The sequence below is a fragment of the Phymastichus coffea genome, unplaced genomic scaffold (genome assembly GCF_024137745.1).
Source record: "Phymastichus coffea isolate CEN01 unplaced genomic scaffold, Cenicafe_Pcof_1.1 PCOF00063, whole genome shotgun sequence".
Lineage (NCBI taxonomy): Eukaryota > Metazoa > Arthropoda > Insecta > Hymenoptera > Eulophidae > Phymastichus > Phymastichus coffea.
This window is the reverse complement of record NW_026706874.1, coordinates 637,186-662,081: the sequence shown is the minus strand read 5'-3', so window position 1 is coordinate 662,081 and position 24,896 is coordinate 637,186. Positions and strand designations below refer to the sequence as shown.

Below are 24,896 nucleotides of genomic sequence, written 5' to 3'. Positions count from 1 at the left end.
TCCCTAGTAAGGCCTATAGACGTGATTTTTGGCGACTTTGCTTTTTCGCCAAATTCCTCGCCCATGTATTTCTTATAACGCTCGACAGGAGCGTCAACTCAAAGTCGAATATCTCGCCGAAAAACGCCGGAAAAAGTACGAAAATCACTATGTCCGCTTATTTTTTCCATGCTCTTTTAATGAAATCTATAAAATCGAAACAGTAATTAATTAAAATCGGCGAAAAGGTTAGTTCTGTGTCAACTATAAAAAGGTAAAGAGTGATTGTTGTATAATTTCCATTTACTCAATGTCTTAATACTTCATATGTTACTATACGTTAAATTCCTAGTTGAATAATCAAGCTCTAATATAAGATAAATTAAAACCGACCAATGGTTTTATTATATTCTCTTTATAAATCTAATATTATTTTACTTCTTTTTTTAACTATAAACTCATTAAAACTTATTCCATCTATCATCAACATTTTAGCGATGCACATAAATTTATTGATATAAACGTGCATAGTTATTCAATAAATAAATTGTTTTATGAATTATATGTAATTAACTTTACAGAATATTATAACTTTAAAATAATAATATTAATAGTAGTAATAAAATAATTTATTTCTTAGTCCAATATTTTATATTGTTTTATTAATCCAATTACATAATATTTTAATTCAATTTCAAAAAAATATGAATTAAAGTTATCCAGTTTTGAAACATTCGTAATGTCATTCACTAGAATTGAAACCAGATGTCACTAGAACTAGTAAAATTCAATTCATTTGATATATTTTGGAGGCACTAAAGCTCCAAATTTGTTTAGGTTAGTTGATATCCGTTTGAAATTTGAAAAGAAAATAATACATTTGTAAAGTAAATATTTTTTATTGAATCTTATCTTATTATGCTTGCATTAGTACCTCTCATTATATTTTATTTTCAGTGTAATAATGGATCTTGAAGAATTTATAAAGAAAGCTTTTCATGATTCCGAAATAAAACATGCTCTGTCTGAGAAATATCATCCACTGCTAAAAAGTGAAGAACTGGCAAAAGAAGGAAGAGAAGTAGGTAATGCTTTGTATCTTGAAGTCATACATAATGACTTGACTCATGAGAGAATATGGGATTCATATTTGAAAAGTATATCTTTATCACCTGCCAATTCCAAATCATTAGCTCTCTCTTATGGCAATATGTCAGCACTTCTATACCATTTAGCTGAATTCGAAGCATGTATCAAGGAATGTGACAAAGCGTTAAATATTACAAAATCAATCTCTCTGAGAATTAAACTTTTGTGTCGTAAAGCAAAGTGTTACGCCTCGTTGAATAGCAGTAAAATAGCTGAAACTTTTGAAGAAGCAGAGGCTTGGGTGAGTAAAATAAGCAATGATGACAATATGAAGAAAGAGCTTATAAAATTGCTTGATAGAACAAAGATCATATTGCGTAAAAAGAAAGTTAAAAATGACAGGTACATTAAATTAATTTGATTAATGATTTTCATTAATATTGATTATTTTTAAATTTAAAAATATTTTTAGTGCTGAAACTTCTAATATTGACTCTGTGATTTTCACAGCTTCTAATGATAATATACTAGATGATCGTATAACAAAAAGGAAAAAGGGTAAAAAGCATAAATTTGATTATCAGCCATTGAAAGGTGATAGCACTCACCTAAACATCTTAGAGAAAAAAGAGAAAAACGGTGTTTTCAATTCAGTGATAGTCAGACAAGATGATGATTATAGCAGGTATTTTGTTGCAAGTAAAAACATCAAACCTGGAGAAATAATTTTTGTTACAAAACCACTAATAATAGTACCTAACTTCAGACGAATTCATAATTATTGCAATCATTGTTTGGATCCTCTTTGGTCTAGCATTCCTTGTGATAACTGTTGTTGTTGTTTGTGGTGTTCTGACAAATGTAAAGAAGAAGCTATCAAACAATATCACGATATAGAATGTCCCATTATTTCATATGTGATATTTGGAGATGAAGGCTCTGATTATGCAGTGCAAGGATCTTTGAGAGCAGTGATTAAGGCTGTTAGAGAATTTGGATCAATAAAGAAACTCAAAGATGAGATTGATTACATTCGAAATTCCGAAGGTATTTTATACTACTTTGAATTTTTACAGATATTCAAGTACAGCTTTTAAAAAGATGAATTTATTTTTTAGATCTAAATCATGGATTTATTAAAGATGGAAACTTTAAATGTAATTCATTCATCAGTATATTTAGCTTTAGAAATAGTTGCACTGACTCTAATATTTTAAATTATTTGTCAAAAGCTAGTTGTAGAAATGTCATTGCTTTAGCACGGTTTACGAATTTTTTTGGTACAAACACACAGTTTAATGTTGTTGAAAGCTTTCAAAATAATGATGAAACATTTTTCATTGCAACTCTATTGTTACAAGTTGCTGCTATTATATACAACAATGGGATAAAAGTAAATTACTGATTAGTGTACAAAAGTTATGCAGTTTGTTAAATAATATGATTTTGTACTTACCTGCAGGTACCAGAACCGGAACGCAGATGTCCAAATAACAGTGAACAAAATTGTGTATCCATTTTTCCTTGCTGCGAAAGGGGATACAGTGTCAGTACTATTGGTAATTTTATTCCACACTGCTGTGATCCTTCAGTAAAAACGATAAAATCAAACGGCTGTAAAGACATATGTTATGCCCTACAGCCAATCTACAAAAAAGATCCAGTAAGTCGTTTATTTTGCGAATTTTTTAACATATTTTAAATAAAATAACAAATTTTGCTATTTACTAGCTTTTGGAATGCTATGGATCTACTTATTTTGAGATGGGCCTGTCTGACAGAAGTGACAGAACTGCTCAAATATTAAATAGGTATTGTACTTGCATTGCTTGTACCGAAAATTGGCCTCCCGTTCTGACGCTTGAGGTAAGATCTACTAAATCATGCTATATATGAATTTAAATTAAAAGATATGATTATTATTAACTTTATACTACAGGGTAAATCAATGGATTTTGATGAAGTTTTCGAAACTGTAGTTTTCAGTAGAAAGCACTTTTACGAAAAAGTGAGAATTTTAGATCTCATAGAAAAATATGGATTTACACATCAACACGTTGTAAACGAGCTGTCAAAAATAATACAAACGAATTTCGAATATTTTGGTCAGCCATCCGCTGAAACTTGCGCAGCAATGTGTATGCTTTATTATGCTTTTGACGCGTTGTATACTAACAAACTACTATTTCCAATGAAGTGCACAACACCATTAGGAGTTAAGTTTTCAAAGAGTTATAAAGAAATCTGAAACTTCTTTTATAACAATCAAGTTCCTATGGTCCGTTAGCTAATATCTAAGAGGACAATTGAATTTAATTTTATAACGATAATTCACTGCATTAAATTACCATATAATTTAGTTAATAATAAATAAATAAGCAATTCATCAAAATATAAATATGTATCCATGAATCCCCTAAACATATCGCTATAATTTTAGATTTGCGGATCTATAATAATAATTGATAATAGAGTGCTACTGAGGAAGTAATCGACAGAAATTTCCAAGGCATCGATTCGTGATTTAATTGTCAAGAAAAACCATAGCACTTAATTTTATTATTACCTGGTTCGATTGCTTACTGTACCTGTTGCATAGTAGTTGTTATTTACTAGTTACTTTTTTCTTAACGCGTGTCAACCACGAGGTTTTTTAAAATTCTTTTTATGTTAATTTTATATTCACATATGCTACAAATAAAAATACCTTAGTTCTCAATATATTTTGAAATTACGAGTCGCGAATATCTGATGACTAAAGGTAAATTTTCAAATAACAATAAAATGAATTCCACGTTGTTATGATCCTGCGCTTGAAATAGGCGAATGATCAATTGTACATATTTTATAAAAATTATGTATATCTGCGGAATCCATATCTTACAATCTTTAGTAGAAAACTATTAACTATGCCAATGTCCGTTTACGAAAGTGATACGCTTACATATTTGACAAATTTGACAACCGTGCAGAGATTAAAATGATTTTTTACTGCTATGAGAGAATTTTCTTTTTACCAGTGATTATCGCCAATGGCCTATTGTCAGATTAAAGTCTGGTAAATAATTTTGAGTATTAATGAAATAAGAATAGCAGCGCTTGCCTTTGTCATATGTCTTTATTTAAAAAAAATTCAGAATTTTGCAAATATCGACATTCGCTCGAAACTTATATTCAACAAATATCCAATAACGGTTGCGACTGAAACCTATATTGAAGAATCGGTCCAGAAAATAAAAGACGCAAAGAAAACGAAAATGATTACACACACGCACAAAAAGTGCACTCACCAGTAGGTATTATAAACAAATATAGATGTTCGACGTTGCTAATAACAGTGAGTCGCAGTGATAACTTATTTACAGCAAAATTAAAATGCACTTCTTATGCGGTCACAATATACAATAGTATTGTCAAAGAATTTTACAAGATAATTTTTATCTAAGCGCGCGACTTTGACGGACAAAAAAATGAAGTCTTTTCAAGGTCAGTATACATACATTAAGTTACACCTCAGTTCAGAGAGCATGAATTAAGGTGAGTTTCGAAAACTCAGCGTCGCAAAAAAAGTTCGTCCGCTTTTCACTTTCAATTAAACTCGTATTATAATGAATTAATCAATTATTTATTAATAATAGTAAAAATAATAATACAATTAAAAAACACGTGCAATACATAAATAAAAGGTAAAATCATAAATTAAGTAGACCTGCGTTAAACCTCAATATGGGGCTCTTTCTGAAGTACAAAATACTAAAAAAAAAGGTATGATAAGTAGGCTAAAAACTGGCGCGGGCTGTACGTTTACAAAGAGAAAACAAAGAGAGAAAAATGTACTGTGTGTTTGCCTGTCGCCCCTTTTGGTAGGGGGCGGCAGAAGCTGGCCGACTTTGCAATGTATACATTAAATATTTCACAGTAAAATAACCCCTTTAAATACTTTTTATCTTTTACTCCAAAATACTTAAGGTACGCTGAGGACTTCCCTGTTAGTAAATACATTTTAGGTATAATCTTTTTTTCCCGCCAAGGCACTGATACAATATACTTCATCGCGATACCATTCCGAGGGTATATTTTTTAACATAAAAAAATATGTATATATATAGATAGAAGTATATATATATATATGTATATGTATGTCATGAATGCGCGTGAGATGATCCACAGGAAAATCCTCGCTTACACGTGTAATCAACAATCTCGCAAAAATACTTATATCAATACGCACAACCTTGAATAATCTCAACAGCTGTTAAAGAGAATAATTTAATTATGCTGCCTTCTTTTTTATGTTTGCTCTTCGTCCACCATGACGATTGCTTGTTTTTTAGAATACTTTCAGATCGCTCATTTTACAAAAATTGATTTATATACAATAAAATTGATTAATACTCGTTTTAGCTGCCTGTCTAAAGCGAATTCTCAAGGCTTCTCGCTCAGGACGGACGTTTGTTAGAGAAAGAGAGTTTTTCGAAAAAGCCGATGAGTAATTAACAAATTAATTAAGTAGAACGTTTCTGTTAAGTAGCTTTGTTTAAAAAGGCCTACAAAGCTAAAGAAAAAAATCGTACTAAAAATCATGATCTTGGAATACTGATAAATAAAAGAGTTAATTTACTCATTAATATTATTAAAAGAAAAGAAAATACAATAGACAAGTTAGTCTCGACTATCCCAACTTCAAATCGAATGCCATTATGCGGTCAGGTAGACATGTTAATAATAATCCTATAACGCCTCGTTTTTTTATTTTTACAAATAACGCTCGCTCGCTTGAGATTTTACAAAAATATCTTCCGGCACTTGTTAGAGAGCATTTTTATATACAATTCGCTGATGAAGCAACAAAATAAAATAACACCCATGTACAAATAACTTTATTATTACATTGTACGAGTTTCGCGAGCGTGAGTATTCGCTTCCAAATAGTCTCGAGAAAAAGAGAAAAATAAGAATGAAAGAATAAGAATGAACGAAATATAATGGCGAGCGATGATTCAATAAATAAACAGAGATGATTCGGTGGCACGGTTATTGCTTCGCTGCGGCAGGCAAACTCGTACAATTACTTGTGTAAGTGCGTGTAATTAATCCTACATACATTAAAAAAACTAGATTTGCACGCGCGCGCGCGTCCAAAGGCTGCATCTTTAATGATTAACGAACGAAGCTCTTCTCCCCCCTGATAAAATGTTCGCTGCTCGTACGTATCGTCGTTGCCGAGTCTGACCGTCGTCGAGGCAAGCGAGTGAGCGTACACACGTATACGTATATTTATTTATATATAAATATATCACTACGAACGAAATGAATCAATGATGCCCTTAACTAAGTTAATGCTCTATGTTACAAACGTACACAGCTCTAACAACTATTTTTGGCAAAGTACATTAGGTTTATGATAATACGTGTTTTTGGGGGATAGAGAAGGTGAGGAGGGGTAGGCGCGTTCGCTAAGGATCGCACTGGCCATTCGCTTTTTCCACAATAATACCCGTTCTGACTAACTTCGGAGAAAAATATCTTCATGTGTCGCCTGCCTCTACGACGACAACGACTTATCACTCTCGTCTGCAGCACTTATTACACTTTTAATTTAAATACGTCGATTATACTTTTGACAGTTTTTTTTATTCAATAGCTGGAAAAACCGAAAGAAATCAAACGTAATTTTAAAACGTAATTCTATACTTTTTTCTGCTACAGCATTGATGAGGGGGGAGAAGGGTATATTGTCTTTGTGACCACGAGTATTACGGCGCATCACGATTGACGTTTAAGTACATACTCGTATAATTGTCAAGAGTATCAACGACTACTTGTCGCGCGTATAACCTACAGCTATGAATCGTATATCAAGTTTATTCTCGATATCCCTAATGCCTTTATCATCTTTAGAATTAGATGTGCAAGCTTAAGACAGAGATAGAGACAGAAAGAAAAAGTATTAAAAGTAAACTGAATAAGCAAAAAAGAGCCTGCTAACGGTAAGCAAGATAATACTTGATAAAAGCTAGAGCCAAGAGAAATCTCATTGAAACAACGAGTTTTCCATATTAAAAAAAAAAAAAAACACATATGTAAAAAAAAAGAGAAAAACAATCAACTACCGGACGTACGTGCTAATACTTTATACATTTTTTTTGCGTTTTGGCCGTAAGTAATAACATTTAAGTGAAAGAAAGAGAGCGTATTTTGAGTTACGTCGATCAGCATTGAGCGACGTCGAAATAAAGAGAGATGGTTCATGAAAGACAGCAATCAGGGCTGTGTAAAAATTAAAGATCTGCTGGCATGGTTCACTCCCACCGGTATAATGGTAATTCAGTCACGCGGTGCAGAGAGATAGAGAAAAAAAATATCAGAGTGCTGCTCACACAAAATGCCCAAAAACCACTCGCTATCGTCGAGTTTGCGAACGCTTCTGCTTCTTCGCTTTTTTTGTTATTTTGTTTACATTTGCTTTAGAGAGCGCGTATAAAAAAATAGTTAATTATAATTATTCTCGTGTCGGCCCGCAAGTAAAATTTCGTAAAAAAATATCTCCTCGTATACGCATTTTCTTCGCTATTTACAAATCTCTGTAGATAAGTATAAGTGTGTATTAATTGCTTAATACTGCGACTCGAATTCGTAATATCAGAGGTTAATCCTGTCGCCTGATTCTTAATTGTGTTTACGTGAATTATTGTCCCTCATGGGGGCGTTTGATCAGAGAGCTCGAGTTGCCGATGATGCCGAGTATCCGCGGCGTCAGTGTGCCTCTTCGGCCAAAGACGTAGCCACCAAATTAAGCGGAACGTCCGCCATGTTCTCCTCATCGCCGTCGTCGTCCATATCGTAGCCGTCTTCGTGGTGTTCATTCTCTTGCTTCACGTGCTAAAACAAACGCATTATCAGCGAGTTCTCGCAACTTATTCCGCTGCTCAACATTGTTGCTATACTCACTTGCATCATGAAGGAGGTTAATGCCGACGGAGGAATGCTGAAGTTGATGGGAGCGGCGCCGAGCGGTGCAGTCCTCACCTGCGATTGCGTGGGCGTCGAGAGTGCGGCCATCATCAAATGCGGTTGGATCTGACGGCGCAGAGCCTCGAGCATGTCCGCGCTCTCCGGATCCATTTGCTCGGTTGGCTGCTGCGTCGGCATGCCAGCTCCATTATCAGCCTTTTCTGCTCAAATTAAGATTTACGGTATAGCATTAATCGCATGTCGCTTAAGGTAGGTCCTATCTTACATATAGTTTGGTTATGGCTACAAAAAGGCAAAGTTAAAAAAAATCATTATAGGCTGCTTGAACATAAAAAGGACATCTGCTGCTATGGCAATTTATAATAAAATTTGAAAGATAAACAATAAGAGCGATATTAATAGCTTGAAGTATGTGGTAAATAGCTTTTACCGCAGTAAAACTACATTCATTTTCGAGTTTTTGATAGTAATTATGCGAAGCCACCGTTGAGTTTCATCAATCATCCAGAATCATTTGGTTTGTCGAAAAAAACAGCACGGTTTAAAAGAAAAAAAAACGGTTTAAAAGAAAAAAAAATAACCAAGGAACTCCTTCTATTCATTAATTAGGAACATTTCAAAGGCGGCTGTGCGAAGTGATCTGAAACAACGTACTTCGATGCCTGGTAGCCTTCTCGCCTTTGGGCCTGCGCCGTCTGGTGTGTATAGTGTCGCGTCTCATGGTCATCGGTCGATTAACACCGTGCAGCTTATAGTAGAGACCGCAGGCGTTGCAGACCATCTCGCCCTTAAGGTTTCGCCTCCAGATGGTGGTGGTGGAGGTGCCACAGTTGGTGCACGACATGTCGCCCTTCTTGGTCATGCTGTTGGGCGTCAAGTTGCCGTTGTTCGCCCCGCCGAGATTATTGTTCGTGCCGCCGAGATTGCTGTTGCCGTTGTTGGACGAAATCGGCGAGAAAGTCGCCTTCTCGTCCATCAACTGCTTGTGATGATCATCGTGCAGCTGCGCGCAAACGGGCATTGACGTATCGCTCGTTATAACCCGAGCGACGCTATTGCTTCGCGCGCATACCTTCCGTTTGAGCTTGCTTGGCCAGGCGGTGAAGTCGTGAAGTGGCTCGTCCTCGGAGTAATCTACCGGGCTGATGGGTGCTTTGCTCGGGTAGCTCTGTTTTCGCCTACCTTTGCTCTCCTTCCTCGGTCCGTTATTGATAGCTTGGCTGCCAATGCTACCGGGTGACGATGGATTACTGTCCATTGATGTGTTCTGCAATGCACAAGTAATAATTCGTTATACGCTCTCTTGTTCTTCAGGATGCGATTCAACATAGTCCCACACCCTGTCAAGTGAGAAAAGAAACATTAACGTCGGTCTCGTGCACGCGCCGTGTTTGCCGAGACGAAGCGCGGACAAATGCCTAATCTATTGAATCTGAAAATCAAACATAACTGGTGCTGCTACGGCAAACGTTTGTCTTCTTATCGTGCGCAAGTAAACGCTACCGATAGCAAACTCAGCTGATGCTACATATATCGTGTACACACGCGAGAACTAGTTTTCGGATCAGTTGTATGATTCTTTGAATGATCGATCGTTGGAGCTTCAACGTAGAAAAAAAGAAGTGACTTATTTTTTCCGTTGTTGCTGCGTAATTTTAATGTTTATAAAGCTCGAAGAGTTTGGGTGACATTTAATTCAAACATTTCTATCCAAACAATTATATCCAAATTTAAGCATGCTATTTGAAAATCCGTAACGAATTTCCAACCGATTGAATGTTATTGCTTTCATGTGTTGGATTTTCTTCAGAAACGGATAATATTTAGAATTATTTTTACGTGACTACCTACATCATCTAGAAAATAAAGTTTCCGTGAGTGCCAACTACGAATACGTCGCTGATTCCGACTGTTGAATCATGCATTGTTTGACGATTAAAATAAGAGTGTCATTTTATTAAAAAAAAAAATCATCGACATTACAAAACAAACCCACGATAAATTTCAAAAAAAGTTTCCGAGCCATTTTATCCCGAAGCGCAGATTCAAACTCACGTGCGCGACAAGCGTTTCAAAGACTGAAACTTACTCTAGCGATTGCACGAAGATGTTTGGATGTAAAAGTCGAGATTCGGGCAAAGAGAGAAAAGGAACCGATAAGGTAGACATTCGTTGGGAAGTCGCGTGGTGTGAGTGCGTGCTTCGCAGCACCGATACGAGTAAGCGAAAGAGAGCGGAAGCCCTTGCGCAACTTCGTACAGAGAGAACGCTATCACACACGACTCGTTTCCACCTCCTTCTCCCTTCCTCCCGCTCTCTTTCTCTCTCTCTCTCTCTCTCTCTCTCTCTCTTTGCCGCTCGGCCGCGAAGACAAGTTTCTCTCTTTCTCATCGATCAATCCACGGATGACGACGACGACGACGACGACGACGACGACGACGACGACGACGACGACGACGACGCGCTCGTCCCGATAAAGCTACCTTCTTTCTCACGAACAGCGAGTTCCTTCCTCTCGTTCTTGAAAATGGCGATATGAAAGTTCGAGGAGAGCCGCTCTGTTTTATTTTCCTGTCGTATATACTTGTGCATCTTGACGCTGTGCCTCCCCCTCTCTGTCCCGAAAAGTGAAAACTTTGGCGTCGTCCGCGCGAGCGTTTATTGTTTCGCGCACGGAGAGCGACGAGAAATCGACGGGACACTTGTTGACAGATAAATGAGTCCCGGGGGCTGGCTCTTTTCCAAGCATCGACTTATCGGCGTAGGCTGACCACCGCGAGGGAGAAAGAGAGAGAGAGAGAGAGATCCGAAATCGCCGGGGCAGAACTCTTTGAAGCTGCACATAGGCGCGCGAGCGTGTGTGTGCCACGGCAAACGCGGGGAGAGGAGACAGATGGACCTCGGCGCACACAAAGCCGCTTCCTGTGCCTCGCGCGCACATGCCCACGGCTCTCCTTTTCGGAGGAGAGCAGCCCTACAGCGGTGCTGCTGCTGCTGCTGCTACCGGCCGAGGATGCGCGCGCGAGTTTGTAAATATTCGTGTTTTCCCTCGGAGCGCGTTCGCCGCGAGCCGTCTCGATCGAGCGCCGCAGCCGGCGTGGCGAAGCCGCGAGTCGAGCGCCGATAACGAAGCCGCGCCACGAGAAACGAGGCCGCGGCGAGCTCGTGTCCTTTGGCCGCGCTCGGATCTCGCGTGCGTTTGGCGAACGCAATATCAGCAGGACGAGCAGTATAGAGGCTCGGTGTGCCGCTCTCCGCGCGCTGATATAAGAGGAGAGGGAGAGCCATTGAAAGAGAACTCGACGCAGCGGTAAGCAGCAGCCCACACCTGCCTCCGCTCTCTCGCAGTGTGCCGCGGCGGATTGTGCGCAGGTAAAAAGGGGACCCCGGTAGATAATAGATAGAGAGAAAGAGAGAGAGAGAGAGAGAGAGAGAGAGAGAGAGAGAGAGAGAGAGAGAGAGAGAGAGAGAGAGAGAGAAGCCGAAATGTGCGGCCTTTTGTGATATAGGCTTGAGGCCTGCTGCCTTCACCTTCTCTTCTCTTATCCTCCCTTCGGGGAACACAACAACGACCACGGCCAAGGACTGATTTCGCGCGCGCGGACAGCGCTTTGTCCCACCGTTTGCTTTTGCTTTCGTCTCGGCTTTTGCCCCGTCGATGGACTCTGCATTTACTATAACCGCCTACCTTCCCAAGGTTTTCCCATGCCTTCGCGCAGTTTTCTTTTATCCGCTGTCAAGGATAACGTTTTGAATCGTTCTGTACTGGATTCGTCACCTTCTTTAGGTACTTTGAGGTACTGCGCGCAAGACCAGCGCGTTTTCAAAAATAAAAATCGCCCCAAGAAAGACGCCCGCGGAGCGTGAAGATAGAGAGCGAGAGAGCGGGAAGGCGGAGAGGGGAGCTAATAATGACACAGTTTCGGAGGGAACGAAAGAAAGACCTTCGTCAAAAAAATATATCGAGCATTCCTCCGAAGCCCATTATCACGTTATTAATCGATACGGAGCACGATTAATAACGTGATAATGGCTACAAACCAGTTCCCGCGAAGCACGGAAATGTATATTAAAATGATCATCGAGAGCACGCAGAAGCAAGGACTGACAGGACGAGGAAGAAAGAGAGAGAGAGAGAGTGTGAGAGAGGGGAGCAGCAGCCTCCAGTCGGCCGTGAAAAAGATAAGCGCTTCGGAGAAATTCGGGAGAGAGAGAGTGAAGAAAAGAAGATGAGGCGGCTGCGCTCTGTTAACAGATGTTCCGCAGATAACAAAAAGAATATCCTCCAAAGGCTTCCACTGATCGCGGCAGAGGGGGCAAGTATTGATTCGAGAAAAGCGAAAAAGCCGCTTTTCCCCTCTGACAATGCAAACGCGCCCGAACGGCCTTTTCAGGGAAAAACGATCGCTCCATGCGCGCCCTCACCTTTTCTCTCCTCGTCCTTCCTTTCTGGACTTTTATAAAGTTGAAATGTTCTCTTTCTCCCTCTCGCTCTCTCTATCGGGAAGTTGCTTTTGTCAAGGGAGGAAGCTTGTTTTTTTTATTCGTTCAACTTTTCCGACCCGAAGCCAGTCCGCTCGGATTGCTGTTTACGTCTTAAATATTTGGTGCATTTGTACCTGAAAAGTTATCAACTGGATTTCAAATGACAACAAGAGAAGGAAGCTATCCTTGGCAACGGTAACTCTCATTTGGGCCCTGCCTTGGTAAACATAACAATTGAAAAGGTTTATGCAGATAGTGAGAGCAATGGCAGCGTGACCAAAGCTACAGGTCAAACGACCATCAGGAGGTATCGAACGAGAAAAGGGAAAGCTGCACAAATCCCTCAGGTAAAGTCGTGGTCCAGCAAGCGATAACAATGCACGGGGCAGGAGACAAGAGATTTATGCAGTTTCGGGGACGAGGGCAGGTGCATCGTTCGCTTTTACAGCGCCTCCGGAGAAGCGCAAATTATCGCACCGAGGTAGATAAGAGAGAAGATTCGTAGACAGAACAGTGTCGGTGTGATTTACAACGAATCCCCATGGGTCACGACAACTTTTCCTTCAAAACTACAGCCCTTTGCATACTATGGATTATGAACACGTTTCTTCCGTTCATGCTCTGCAGAGTCGTATAAATCTCTTGTCGAGCTCACAATGTACCAACGGACTACTGTAAAACTCCGGTCCAATAGCAATAAACCTTCGATTATTAGAATAGTCGAGCACGTTGTGGAAAGCAGAAAGCCGCTACCGTAGGTTCTTTTCGACTGATTAGCTTATTTCGTAGCTACGTAGTAGTTTGAGACAAACCTTGGGCTCGATATTGGTCCTGTTGCCGAGCACAGCGCAGTCAGCAGGTGTGATAAGCGTAGGTGCACCCTGGGTGTCTCTGTAAAAGCGTATCTGTGGCATTGCTTGCTGCTGTGTCGCTGACGCCTGTGGTGATGTATGTGCTGCGCTAATGCCGAGTTGCCGATTGTTTATCAAGCTGCGCAACAGATTTGTCGCTTCGCCTGTACTAGCAAAGCCATTGTTATTATTGTACTGATGCTGCGGAGGCATGGGACGCTCGCCATTTGTCCGCGTTATCTCCAAATTACGATTGCTGTAGGAACAAAAAATAAATCGAATTAGCTTATCTTGTGCGGTTCGACGTGAATGAAATACATGACAATAATCAAAATTAATCCGTTGCACAAGATAAAAAGACAAAAGGAAAAATAAGTTTATCTTATTAAAGTAAAGTGCGACAGACGTTAAAGAGTCACTGTCTCACGCTACAACCTTTGCAGGTTGCGGCACGAAGCTTCTTAATGAGTAGCTCGCTCTAATGACACACTTTTCCGAATTGTCAGCCAGCATAAATTTTATCTTAAACTAATGCGTTCATTGTGCTGATAATTGCTCTATAAATGAGCAACTAACGCAGATTTATGAGCGATTTCACTGAAAACAAAGCACAATCCGGCACCGGGCTTCAAATCTTTTAAACTCTGCTCACGTTCTAAATTTTATAAATAAATTATAAAATAATAAACGAAACCTAAAAATAATAGCATCGATCTGATTTAAAATTCGAGTTTTAGTGCTCAAAGTATGTTGAGAATAATAATTTCTTTCTACTAAAAATTCCGATCCTTAGATGTGCTTTGGAAAATCGCAAACTGCATTCAATATTCCACTCAGTGCTACAGCGTTCAAAATTTTACAAGGTTTAAAATTTTGAATAGGACCAAATATATAAAAGAAAGTCTGATGGTCAATAAATCTGAAACCGTAGAATTCGAATTTGCATTCAGATAAAAGTTACCATAGCTCGTTTTATGTTACAATAAGAAACTAAACCTTGAAAATTCATGAACTTTCATTCAATCCATTTTTAAACTTGAAAAGACAAATCAAGGGTGTTACAAGCACGCGCGGGAGCAAGCACAAGTATTTTTAGACTACATTCGTTTGGACGAACTATAAAATCGTACGAGTGAGGGCATGCATTCGATGCGAAGATCGGGGAAAACGTAGTCGAGTGAATGCACTTTTTCGATGGATATAATTCAGGTAAAAGGACGCGTGTGTTATGAATCTCACCTGGCCAACGCTTGCCAGAGTTTGGTAGTCTCTTGATCAACCTGCGTATCCGAACAGTTGCTCTCCGGTGTGTCCATCCGATTGATTGGACTGGCGGGTTGCTGCTGCGATGGCTCGTCGTTATGCTCGCGCTTGATCCTCTTTGCGTCATGCAAGCTGCTTCTCGTCTCCTCGTGATCTCGAGCCAACTCGTCTTCGTCGTAACGCTCCTCCTCAATTTCTAATCTACCAGGATCGGAGTCGTTTGAACACGCGTCGTCCTCTTGATTGGTGCTCATGCTGCTTAATTTTTGCTGCTGCTGCTGCTGCTGATGTTGCTGGTGGTGGTGGTGCTGCTGTTCGCGATTATTACTACGTTGATGCTGCTGCTGTGGTTCCACATGATTTCGTCGCGTCTCCTTTGGCAATTGGTCTTGATTTATGCTCACCGGCGAATTTGGCGAGGCGTTGAACAGCGTGCGGTTCAATTGCAAAAACGACTGCAGTGGGGTTAGCTCGTCTGACGTACTGCTGCTGCTGCTGTTACTGTTTTTCATTGATTCCTCCTGTACAAATAAGGTCTTTTGTTAATGGCAAAAAACTAATTATAATCAAATCATCTGATTAAACTGGTCTACTTCAAAAAGTATTACAATAGCTTTCTAAACAAATTTCGCTAATATTAGCCAAGTCGAAAAGAGTTTCGTCAACTTTTCAACAATTTGACAACTCAATCGTTGAGTTTTGAAATGTTGGCTTTACTACAGTATAAATCATATACTAAAAGACTTATTTTAGGATTCTTGACGTAAAATAATCAATTTCAAGAGCCTTAAATTTTGCGAATGAAAAGTCGATTATTCTGCATAGTTTGTGTACGCTTACATTCAAATGGTTCACAATTCGGTCGTAACTATCTTCTTAACGGTCAAAAATGAAGAAATCAATCTAAATTGATCTACGTGTAAAAATAAAAAGTTCATTCGAATTTCAAATAAAGAACTTCCTTGGCTCCTGTCTTACATACATGTGATTGCAATAGAGTTACAGAACTTGTTTGAAATCTATCTTGCGTTCAGTCAAAACCAATTCCATATGCCATTTGAATAGAAACAAATGATTTTGTGGGCAGCAACCCACTTTGAGGTGGAAAGCTTCATTAACCGATTCATATTCTCACGAAAGATTAGCATACCACAGGACTGAGCTATTGAACCGATTCTCGCAATAACGAGCGAAAAAACGTATCGGACTTTTGTGCGCGCGAGTTGCGCAAGATCAAGCAGTTTTTATTTGTCGCATTACGAGTTCCGCGTAGGACGAAGTTACTGGTCGATCCCAGCAGCAGCCTCTGACCGACGTCTCGAGCGAGCAGAGGCGCAGGAAAAACGCGAGCGTTATCGGCGCCCGCTGATTTCTGTGCACATATATTTTCGCTCGGAAAAGTCGAGCAGGTGCAACGGGCATGTAAACGCGCTGACACAAGCGCGGCGGCGGCGGCGGCAGCTCTCTTCCGAGTAATGATGCAACTGGGAATGTGCAGCATGTGCACACTCTACTTAAACCACGGCCGATCGCGATAAGCCCGCGGCGCGAGTACGTACGGCCGAAGCGTTACGTGTCCCGGCGTCGTCGCCGTTTTTCCACGCGCGAGCACGTCGCGAGAGGCGGGCAGCGGTCTTGGGGGGGCGTTGCGCGCGCGCTCGGTGTCCGCCGACTGCTGCATTCCGAAAAACAGCGCGGGGCCTCGCGCGCGACCATTTCGGCCGGCCAATTTCGCGGATATTATTACGACTGGCGCGCGAGCGAACCGGTCGCGCGGCGCGCTTATAAATAAAGCGCGCGAGCAAGCAGGCGAGCGCCGACTCGATGATTCCGGCCGATCGGGGCGGGCGCTTTCGCGCCAACTTTCAAAGTCGCCGAACGCGGCGTTCGATGCGCTGCCGGGGCGCCCCACTCGACTCTCGATCGTCCGCCAAAATCGCTTTGTCGATTGTCGATCGATCGCGAGAGGAGACCAGACGGCGAAACTCTCTCACCTCGCGCCCATTACACGGCCGATTAGAAAGAAACTGCGAGTTGCGTAAGCCACGGCGGCGGCCTCCCTTCGTCTACACGTGGTGTAGATATATATACATACACACATAAGCGTAATGAGCCTCGAGATGGCTATCTTATCGCGCGCAGCGCCGGCAAAGTCACTTTGATTTGTTCTAAGACTGCTGTCATCGAGTGTGCTCATCTTTCGTCTCTATTGAATATTCAGTCTTATGCACTTGAAGCAAATGAAAACTCTTTGTAGACGAAATTCTAAAATACATCGCACACATCAATCAAATTTATGCTTTGACAAGCTCAACGTCCGTTCACATTGGTAAATAAAAATCCAATTTAATTTATATTCATATATTCAGTTATAATTTCAAATCTAATAACGTAGCAGATTATCAGGTGTTTAGATAAGTAATGGGAAGTGCACTAAGCTCGTTACTTTTTCTTTTTCTAAATCAATCGAACCATCAGTTATGCCTAACAATGTCATTTTCTTTATTTTTCGACGTATTTCTCTATCATTCAAAACTTTTTCTATACGGTATTCCCATATCAGTAGACGTATTTTCTTGACAAAAATACTGTAAGTCAGTTTCGACTAATTGCTTTTCACAAGCTAAATTTCAAAATGTTCATTTTCAGCAATCAACGAACCTGTCATCTTTTATCTATTCATCTCCGTTACACATTCTTGACTTTATATTTACACTTGTAAATTTAATGTCAGAAAGTTCTTTCAAGAATTTACTGTAGCATATTAGCCGAAGTTATTGCTTTTTATAAAACAATCATCGACTTACGATTCTCTTTACTATTGATTATATTTATTCAAAGTTAAGCGAATTACATGTAAGGTTAGGCCGTCGACCGAACATGGTTGTATTATTATTTTTTATTCACGCAATTGATGGATAATAAATTGATGTAAAATAACTTGAGCTATTTATTAGCAGCGATTTGCTACTTTTGCTATCGATCAAGAGTCGCGCTCGTGATTCGCATGCGAGTAGGCACGACCTAACGACGAAGCAGTGGCAACGCGCGAGTATCTATATCTTTCTTCTATCTTCTGTATACAGTAAGATGGAGATTCTGGGTTCCTCCGAAACACTTTTATCGTGTGTCTCACTACGACATATTCGTCATCGACGATTTTAGTAGTTGGATGGAAAGTCTAGGTTACCATCTATTATTTGAAAAATGTCCCAAGTCGATTCATGTAATGTTGAGAAAATTCTTTAAAAAAGAATATTTTTAGTTGAAAATACCACTTTTATTTTTTCAATTAGTCAATTAGTTAGTCAATGCTATCAGTCATAGCCCAATTCCGGTAATTTAGGTAAACATCCAATTTACAAATACGCGTCTTAAGATGCAGACTCGATTGCTACTTGCCACCGCATTTTTCTCAAAAAGTAAAACTTACATGCGAGTAGGTTACCGCTAATACCTAGAGCCTAGTGCCTAAGTCTAAATCAATTTTGTAGTTAAATTACAAATTTTAATTGCTTGCAAATACGACGTTGATTTCAAAATAGTCTCTAGGCTCTAGATATTAGCCCCAGGCTACTCGCATATAAGTCTGCTTACATACGCATACATGTTACAGATAGTAACCCAACCCACGTGACCATAGTTCAGTCAATCAGATCATGAATAAACTGGTTTCACTTTGAGACCCATCTCTTCTTTATAAAAGATAAAAGGGAAAGAAACGGCCGGTGAGGGCGCGACGCAATTTTTTTCTCCTGTCCTCACGGCGGTCATTTTTCCCTTATCATTTTCCGATAACGCGCGCTTATTTATCGGTGCACGCCGTCAACAACTGGATTTCTATTTATTTTTCCCTCGTCAAATACCGAACCCGGAACTGCAATACTCTCTCTCTCTCTCTCTCTCTCTCTCTCTCGGATCGAGATAAAACGCGATGACGTGGAGGCGAGTAAGCTGCCTCGAGAAGACTGAATTAACGAGTACGCGGTTTGCGACCCGGGCGAACGGCGTTTTTCGAGCGAATGACGATGGTCGTTAACGGAGAGCCAATCGAATGCGCTGCTGTTCAAGAAATATTACGGAAAAATTGCTTTCATATTTCAAGTTACATTCCCGAAGCTGCTTCCCGCGCAATCTCAACTACCGAACGGCGGGACATTCTTGCAATCCGCTTGTGAAACAGCGCCGGCACAAAGATTTTTTTTGAAATCGTAAGGAGGGTACACGCCAGAATAATACGTACCACGTGCAAATGAGAGCGAATAAGCAACTTTTTTTTTGAGGCGCGTAATTAATTGACGGAGCGAGAGCGGCAACAGTGCATTCGCCCCAATTATCATCGCCTGAATTATTATTACGAAAGCGACTGCACGCAATTGTCAGAGTTCATGCGAGGCTTATCACTGGGAATATGTCGGCTCTTTCTCTGGCCTGTTACGGTCTGTCGCCGTGTTATCTTCGGTGAAAACTAAAAATACGAATGCTACTTTCGTTTCATCTCGTAGGACTTTGGTCGGAAACTGAAGAAATTGAAGAATTTGATTTGAGTTTGTCGTTGGTGACCGAGCGCTCGTGAAAATCGGGCAGTGGACTGCGACCACGAGCGTCCGTCAAACGGACATATGTACTTACAAGTTGTTGCTGCGTGACGCCAGACAGCTGTTTGGCGTAGTCGATGTACTGCTTGAGTATGACGTCGGACTTGCGCGACACCTCGCGAAAGTTGTGCAGCACGTCGAGCTTGTAGACGCACCGGTGGCAGATTATCGGTGGCAGCGAGTCCCCGTCCTCCACCTGCAAGCGCCAATCAAAATTACTATCCTGTTAGTTGACGCGCCGATAAAGCTAGCTGACAGATCCGTCGTTATGCCGCCACAATTCAGAACTTTATTTGTAACTGAATATTCAGTGTGAATTATCTATCCTTGGGGCCCTTTCAACTGCGACGCACGCTTTCGCTTTGAAAAGACTGCACGGGGCTGTGGCTTCCAAGTTAAAAATTGATTTGCCCGGCGACACCGACTCGATTGATCGCGTTAGTTTTCTTGATTTGACGGAAATATCGGAGTTTCCTCGGGGTACGTATTAAGCTAAGACATTTATCAGGTACTGCAGAATAATACCGTGGCAATGATTACTTTACAGCGAGCGTATTTGAACTTTTACTCGAGTTGTCCGCTTACGAAATATGCCGATCTTATTTCATATCGCGATGGCCAGCCGACGATTGTGCACATAATTGTTTTACACGTAAACTATTGTGCACGGTAATACGACGCGAACCAATTCTCGGGCTTTGTTACTGCGCACAATCGCCGGCTGATTTAAATAAATCTAGAGCTTTATTATTGAGATATCTGCTAAATTTCTAGACGCATGCTACGAAGCAATGACTTTGCTCGTGGTATCTACAGATTCCTCGGATGTTATATATCAATGTGGCTCTCGCGAAATCCGGACCCACTTGGTTCTGGCGAGAAGCCACCGGGGGCTATATACAGCGCTGATAGCAAGCCAAAGAATAGGTTCGATTAAGCTGATTACAAGCGGAAAAGCCCCGCGCGCGCGAAACCAGACGAGCCAGCGAACGATTGACAAAATACACGCGACCGTGGCCAAAAGCGAAGCTGCATTATCGGTAATCTCTCGGCGGACGACGACGACGACGACGACGACGACAACGGCGACGATTTAACTTTAGCTTATCGCTGCCGACAGCGCAGGCGGCGGCAGCAGCAGCAGCAGCAGCATGGGGTGTGCTCTATTTTTGGCCGCTGCATCCGCTGCGCGGCGGACGGCTATATATCCGTGCATCTCGCGCGAGATGCCAAGATTCGCCGACAACTGTCTGCTTCTTGTTCCTTTCGATTGTACCGACGTGCTCGTTCCTTGCTTTTTCTTATCTCTTCTTTTCGCTGCCGTCGCAAAAAGACAATCGACGCGTCGCTGGTCTTTCCCAGTGACAGCTCAGCTGGCTTTCGGCTCGAATCGTTTCGCGATCCAATTAACAAAGCGCTAGGACCGTCCAACGATACATTCCGAAAGTCGTGTCCTTCTCGATCTATCTCGATCCTAGAAAATTGAGGAAACGAGCGCGCGACACAACGCCTCGAAACGCGACCAAAAGAACGCTTAAAATTCGCGCGCAGGTGGCTTCGATTGTTATAACCAAAGTCTCGCGACCCTCGGAAATAGACCGTTCGCGCGCGCACGCGTGCATTCTCAATTTTCAGCAAACGTGGCTGATAAGCTACGACGAGTCTAATCAGCAAATCGCCTAAAGAAATAAAAATCGAGGAGAAAGCTTCTTTTTATTTTCTCTTTGGAAAAGTGATTGGTCGCGTGATGATGATTCAACGGAAGAGGGATATTTCGATGATAGCATCGATTTGTGAAATGCCGGATGTCTTGCGTATTTCAATTTTTCACACTTAGATGAAAGTCGTTTTTTGGGTTATTGTGTAACGAACCGTTGTGTGTAATATATGTGTGTGTGTATGTGCGTTTGTGTACACCATCAGGTTGATAATTGAAAAACACGCATGAAAATTCTAATGCTCGAAGAGCGAATAGATCTTGGTTCTCAGACAGCGAAATTAACGCAAAAATGGTACTGCAAAAAGATAACGATAGAGCCAGTCGATCGAACGGAAAAAAAGAAAGAAAAAGCAAAAAAACAAGCCATCCGAAAGAAAGAGAGACAATAGCGTGTCGGCAAGTTCACGAAGAGTCCGCGACGAGCAGCAGCAGCAGCAGCAGCAGCAACGGCGGCAACAGCAGCAGCAGCAGCAGCAGCAGCAGCAGCAGCAGCAGCAGCAGCAGCAGCAGCAGCAGCAGCGGTGGCAGCAGCAGCAGCAGCGGCAGCAGTAGTAGTAGTAGTCTCGTGAAACCTGATAAGAGGGCCCAGCCAAATAAGGCGCTCCCTTCTCTCTCTCTCTCTCTCTCTCTCTCTCTCTCTCTCTCTCTCTCTCTCTTTCTCTCTCTCTCTCCATCTCGCGAGCTCGCTCTCCCCTACCATGCAACCCAAAGGCACGCGGCCAAAAAAAAGCAACAGAGATAGCACGATAAGGATATACCTATATGGAAGCGAGTGGGATGAGATCGGGAGTAATTATCGGATTTTTGTCTGTCGCCGTTTTTGGACTTTTTCCACGTGTGCGCGCTTCGTACGCGCGGCTAAATGCGCACCGCGCTTTCGTCATTGTCGCCCGGCGATGATATCACTCGCCGCGAAAGAAAACCAAAAACTACGCATACCCATTCCCGATTCGAACGACTTAGCTTCTTTTTTTCACCTATAAAAAAAGGGAAAATAAAGCGAACGTCGCGTGGACTTTTTTTCTTGCGGATTTAACTCATCTATAATTACAACGCGAGCGCGATCTCTTGCTCCGTGTTTATCCGGATAACGGAATAAAATTTCTAACACGCACACGCGCACACGGGCACACACCTACACACGCGTCGCTTTTTAGGGGAACTCTTAAATCAGAAAATCGGCCCGAGCTCGATGATTCATAACGCCGAGGTAAAGTCTTGCTTCGTTCACTGATAAAGCAGAGATTTTGATTGAAGGTTAGCCCGACAAGACGATAACAGCTTCAAGTTCAATTGACTGTACAAACAAAAACAAATGGAGTTTTATCGCGGAATTGACGCTTATCGCGAGGCGGCATTCTCTCATCCCGCTCGATAATTATAGAAACGCGTTCAGTCGCGTGCCACGCGTCTTTTATCGTCTACCGCTGACGCGATAACCTAGTTTTGTAGATATATAAATATGTAGTAATTTCGATAGGAAAATTTCACTTGAAAAGAAAATACGTTGATACTAATTCGGCATATTTTTTTTATTTACAATGGCCCCCATGCATTACTTACTTATCACGAAGTGCAAATATTATTTGAAAGATCGATTTTTCTTTCAATTTTTTAGATACAACTGAGCAGAAAAATGCGATTGATAAGGCAAAAAGAAATAAAAAATACAAGACGGACGGACATCAAACGTGATCACGCGTGAGAATATAACGTTGACGCAATGGGGGAATGTAAAGTGCGTATATCTATCGATTTTGTAATTGGTTCAAGAAATTGATAAGTGACACCAAAAGAGAAAAAGAGGGAGAGAGAGAGAGGAAGACAGACAGAGGCGTTACGAAGCGTATAACGAAAGATTCGTATCGAAGCAACTTTCAAAAAATCGTTTTTCTTATCAACGAGCCAATCACTCGGATTATTCAAAACGAATTTTTTCGTTCGTTTTTCCCGGAGCGCAATACTCAGTTCCATTTTAGAAACGAAACGGAGAAAGTCGCTCAATCGGCGCAAGAAGAGGACAAAAAAAAGTTGAACGCTATCAAAGCGTCGTATCACACATTGGAGGCCCACGCTTGCAGCTGCTGCCTGGCAGGTCACTAGTGTATATACATATATATATATAAACGAACGAACACGAGCGCGCGCGCACACACATACACACATATACACACACATCGCGTGGCGCGCGCACACACGAGCACACCAGATATACGTATAATGCGAAAGAAAGGTGTTGGTGTTTGCTTATCACACAACATACGCATAATAATCGTAAGTACAGAGTCTACCTACGGTATACAACTAAATGGGGAAGGGGGATATAGCTTATCTCTTGAGCACATCTCGTGTGCCAAACTTTCTCTCTGTCAAGCAGCGGCAGCAGCCACAGAGCTGCTGCTTGCTGCCTATGTGCCTCCGCCGCTCTCCTTCCTTTGTGTGTTCTCGTAGCGTAAAAGGGCATTAGCTCGCGCTCTCTCTCTCGCGCGCGCGCACACACATACTGACACACAGATACACACATTTGTGCTTACGTAAGTGATACCAGACAGCCAGCCTCGTTATCTCTCCTATCGTTTAATTAGCCAACGTTACGTAAAGCAGCGCATTGACAAACGCAAACAAACAAACAAAAAAGAATTCGACAGAAAGCTATATAACGGTTCCCTCTCTGTTTCTTTCTTTCTCTCTCTTTCTCTCTCTCTCTCTCTCTCTCTTTCGCATCCTTCAATTCACAATCGGTGCTGGCGGCGGCGGCGTCGTCGTCGTCGTCGTCGTCGTGGTCATCGTTATCAGAACGAGTTAGAAAAAAGAAACCTAACCTCTACCTCCCTATCTGTTGTACATCAACCTCGACGAGTGACTTACCGCAATAGAAAGGTAGCTGGTAATTTTATCGGTAAAATTTCGACGAATTGACAAAAAAGTACCTAACCTCTATCTCCCTATCTGTTGTACATCAGTTTCGAAAAGTAACTTACCGCAATAGAAAGGCAGCTGGCAATTTTTTCGGCGAAATTACGCTGACTACCCTCTTCTTCGAAGATGGATAGTTTGACGCCGTCATGAGAGAGGCAGAGCCGGCAGAGCTCGTAGAACTTGGCTGGCACATCGAACATGGCTAACGAAACAACACACAACAACAGCAACTGCGACGGCAAGATTAAAGAGTGAGAAAGAAACAAACTTGCACACTATCACACACACACAACGCGAGTCGTTTCTTCTTCGCTACTCTTTATCATGATCGCGCAGCTGCTGCTAATCCCAACAACCGCATACGCACGCCACACCGACCATCTATCAATCGCGCAGCACCCGGACACTAATAAGGCCGAGCAGAGACTGCCTCTGACTCTGTACTGACCTGCGATTGACGAGCTGACGGAAAGCAAAGCATGAAGGCTGCGTCCACAACATGTACTATGCGCTACTCATGGAGATTTACTTTACCGACAATCATACCAACTCCTATTAGAATATTTGCCCTTGAAAATATTTAAATAAATGTTACGATAATCAATTATAATTACATTTAAACGCTTACACATTTTTAATTTATTTTAAATAAACATGTTATTAACTGATTTTATAAAACAATTATATGCGCGTTGTTTTTTCATACAATATTTTCTGTTATCAATCAGTTAATGAAAATACACATGTAATATAAAAACAATAAATGAAAAAATAAGAACGAGTTACAGTATAATTACCTGAGTAAAACTGGAATTAGCAGCAGTTCAACAAAATATGAATTAATTGTCATTAATATACTTATTATAGTATAATCTGTTCCCATAGAATGAATTATTATTGGTAATAACTTGTTCTAATTGTATGTGTGTACATACATAAATAGGAAATTTCCAATATTTGCAATATTTATATAATACAATCCATCGTACTTCAATTATTTTACGGTAGGTTGACATA

At 41.1% G+C, this 24,896-nt stretch overlaps 2 protein-coding genes across 7 annotated transcripts; one reads left to right on the top strand and one right to left on the bottom strand.

Moving 5' to 3' along the window:
* The first annotated feature begins 705 nt into the window (after positions 1 to 705).
* LOC131667145 (SET and MYND domain-containing protein 4-like) lies at positions 706 to 3,443 on the top strand. Of its 5 annotated transcripts, none has more exons than XM_058940385.1 (8): positions 797 to 866; positions 937 to 1,064; positions 1,173 to 1,470; positions 1,541 to 2,115; positions 2,187 to 2,461; positions 2,531 to 2,731; positions 2,800 to 2,934; positions 3,008 to 3,443. In XM_058940385.1, exons 2-8 carry the CDS (start codon positions 944 to 946, stop codon positions 3,314 to 3,316), a joined length of 1,914 nt encoding a protein of 637 aa, XP_058796368.1. In that variant the 5' UTR covers positions 797 to 866; positions 937 to 943; the 3' UTR covers positions 3,317 to 3,443. The 5 variants fall into 5 exon arrangements, with proteins under 5 accessions (XP_058796365.1, XP_058796368.1, XP_058796367.1 ...); XM_058940384.1 differs by having other exon boundaries at positions 937 to 1,470; positions 1,541 to 1,753; positions 1,835 to 2,115; XM_058940383.1 differs by having other exon boundaries at positions 937 to 1,470; positions 2,187 to 2,225; positions 2,301 to 2,461.
* Positions 3,444 to 4,174: 731 nt separating this feature from the next.
* Positions 4,175 to 24,303, bottom strand: LOC131667076 (putative uncharacterized protein DDB_G0279653). Of its 2 annotated transcripts, none has more exons than XM_058940268.1 (8): positions 23,942 to 24,303; positions 19,275 to 19,436; positions 14,619 to 15,163; positions 13,341 to 13,635; positions 9,116 to 9,310; positions 8,698 to 9,046; positions 8,020 to 8,243; positions 4,175 to 7,950 (listed from the first exon to the last, which is right to left on the bottom strand). In XM_058940268.1, the coding sequence occupies exons 1-8, from the start codon at positions 24,077 to 24,079 to the stop codon at positions 7,825 to 7,827; spliced, it is 2,034 nt and encodes a 677-aa protein (XP_058796251.1). In that variant the 5' UTR covers positions 24,080 to 24,303; the 3' UTR covers positions 4,175 to 7,824. The 2 variants fall into 2 exon arrangements, with proteins under 2 accessions (XP_058796251.1, XP_058796252.1); XM_058940269.1 differs by having other exon boundaries at positions 19,293 to 19,436.
* Positions 24,304 to 24,896: the final 593 nt, after the last annotated feature.

Bases quoted from the DNA above. Each gene is read 5' to 3' on its own strand.
- LOC131667145 (XM_058940382.1), top strand. From the start codon at position 944: ATGGATCTTGAAGAATTTATAAAGAAAGCTTTTCATGATTCCGAAATA. The intron at 2,116-2,186 runs GTATTTTATACT...TTTATTTTTTAG, and splicing joins TTACATTCGAAATTCCGAAG to ATCTAAATCATGGATTTATT. The intron at 2,732-2,799 runs GTAAGTCGTTTA...GCTATTTACTAG, and splicing joins CAATCTACAAAAAAGATCCA to CTTTTGGAATGCTATGGATC.
- LOC131667076 (XM_058940268.1), bottom strand. From the start codon at position 24,079: ATGTTCGATGTGCCAGCCAAGTTCTACGAGCTCTGCCGGCTCTGCCTC. The intron at 13,636-14,618 runs GTGAGATTCATA...TTGTTCCTACAG, and splicing joins CTCTGGCAAGCGTTGGCCAG to CAATCGTAATTTGGAGATAA. The intron at 9,311-13,340 runs GTTTGTCTCAAA...TGTGCATTGCAG, and splicing joins GGACCAATATCGAGCCCAAG to AACACATCAATGGACAGTAA.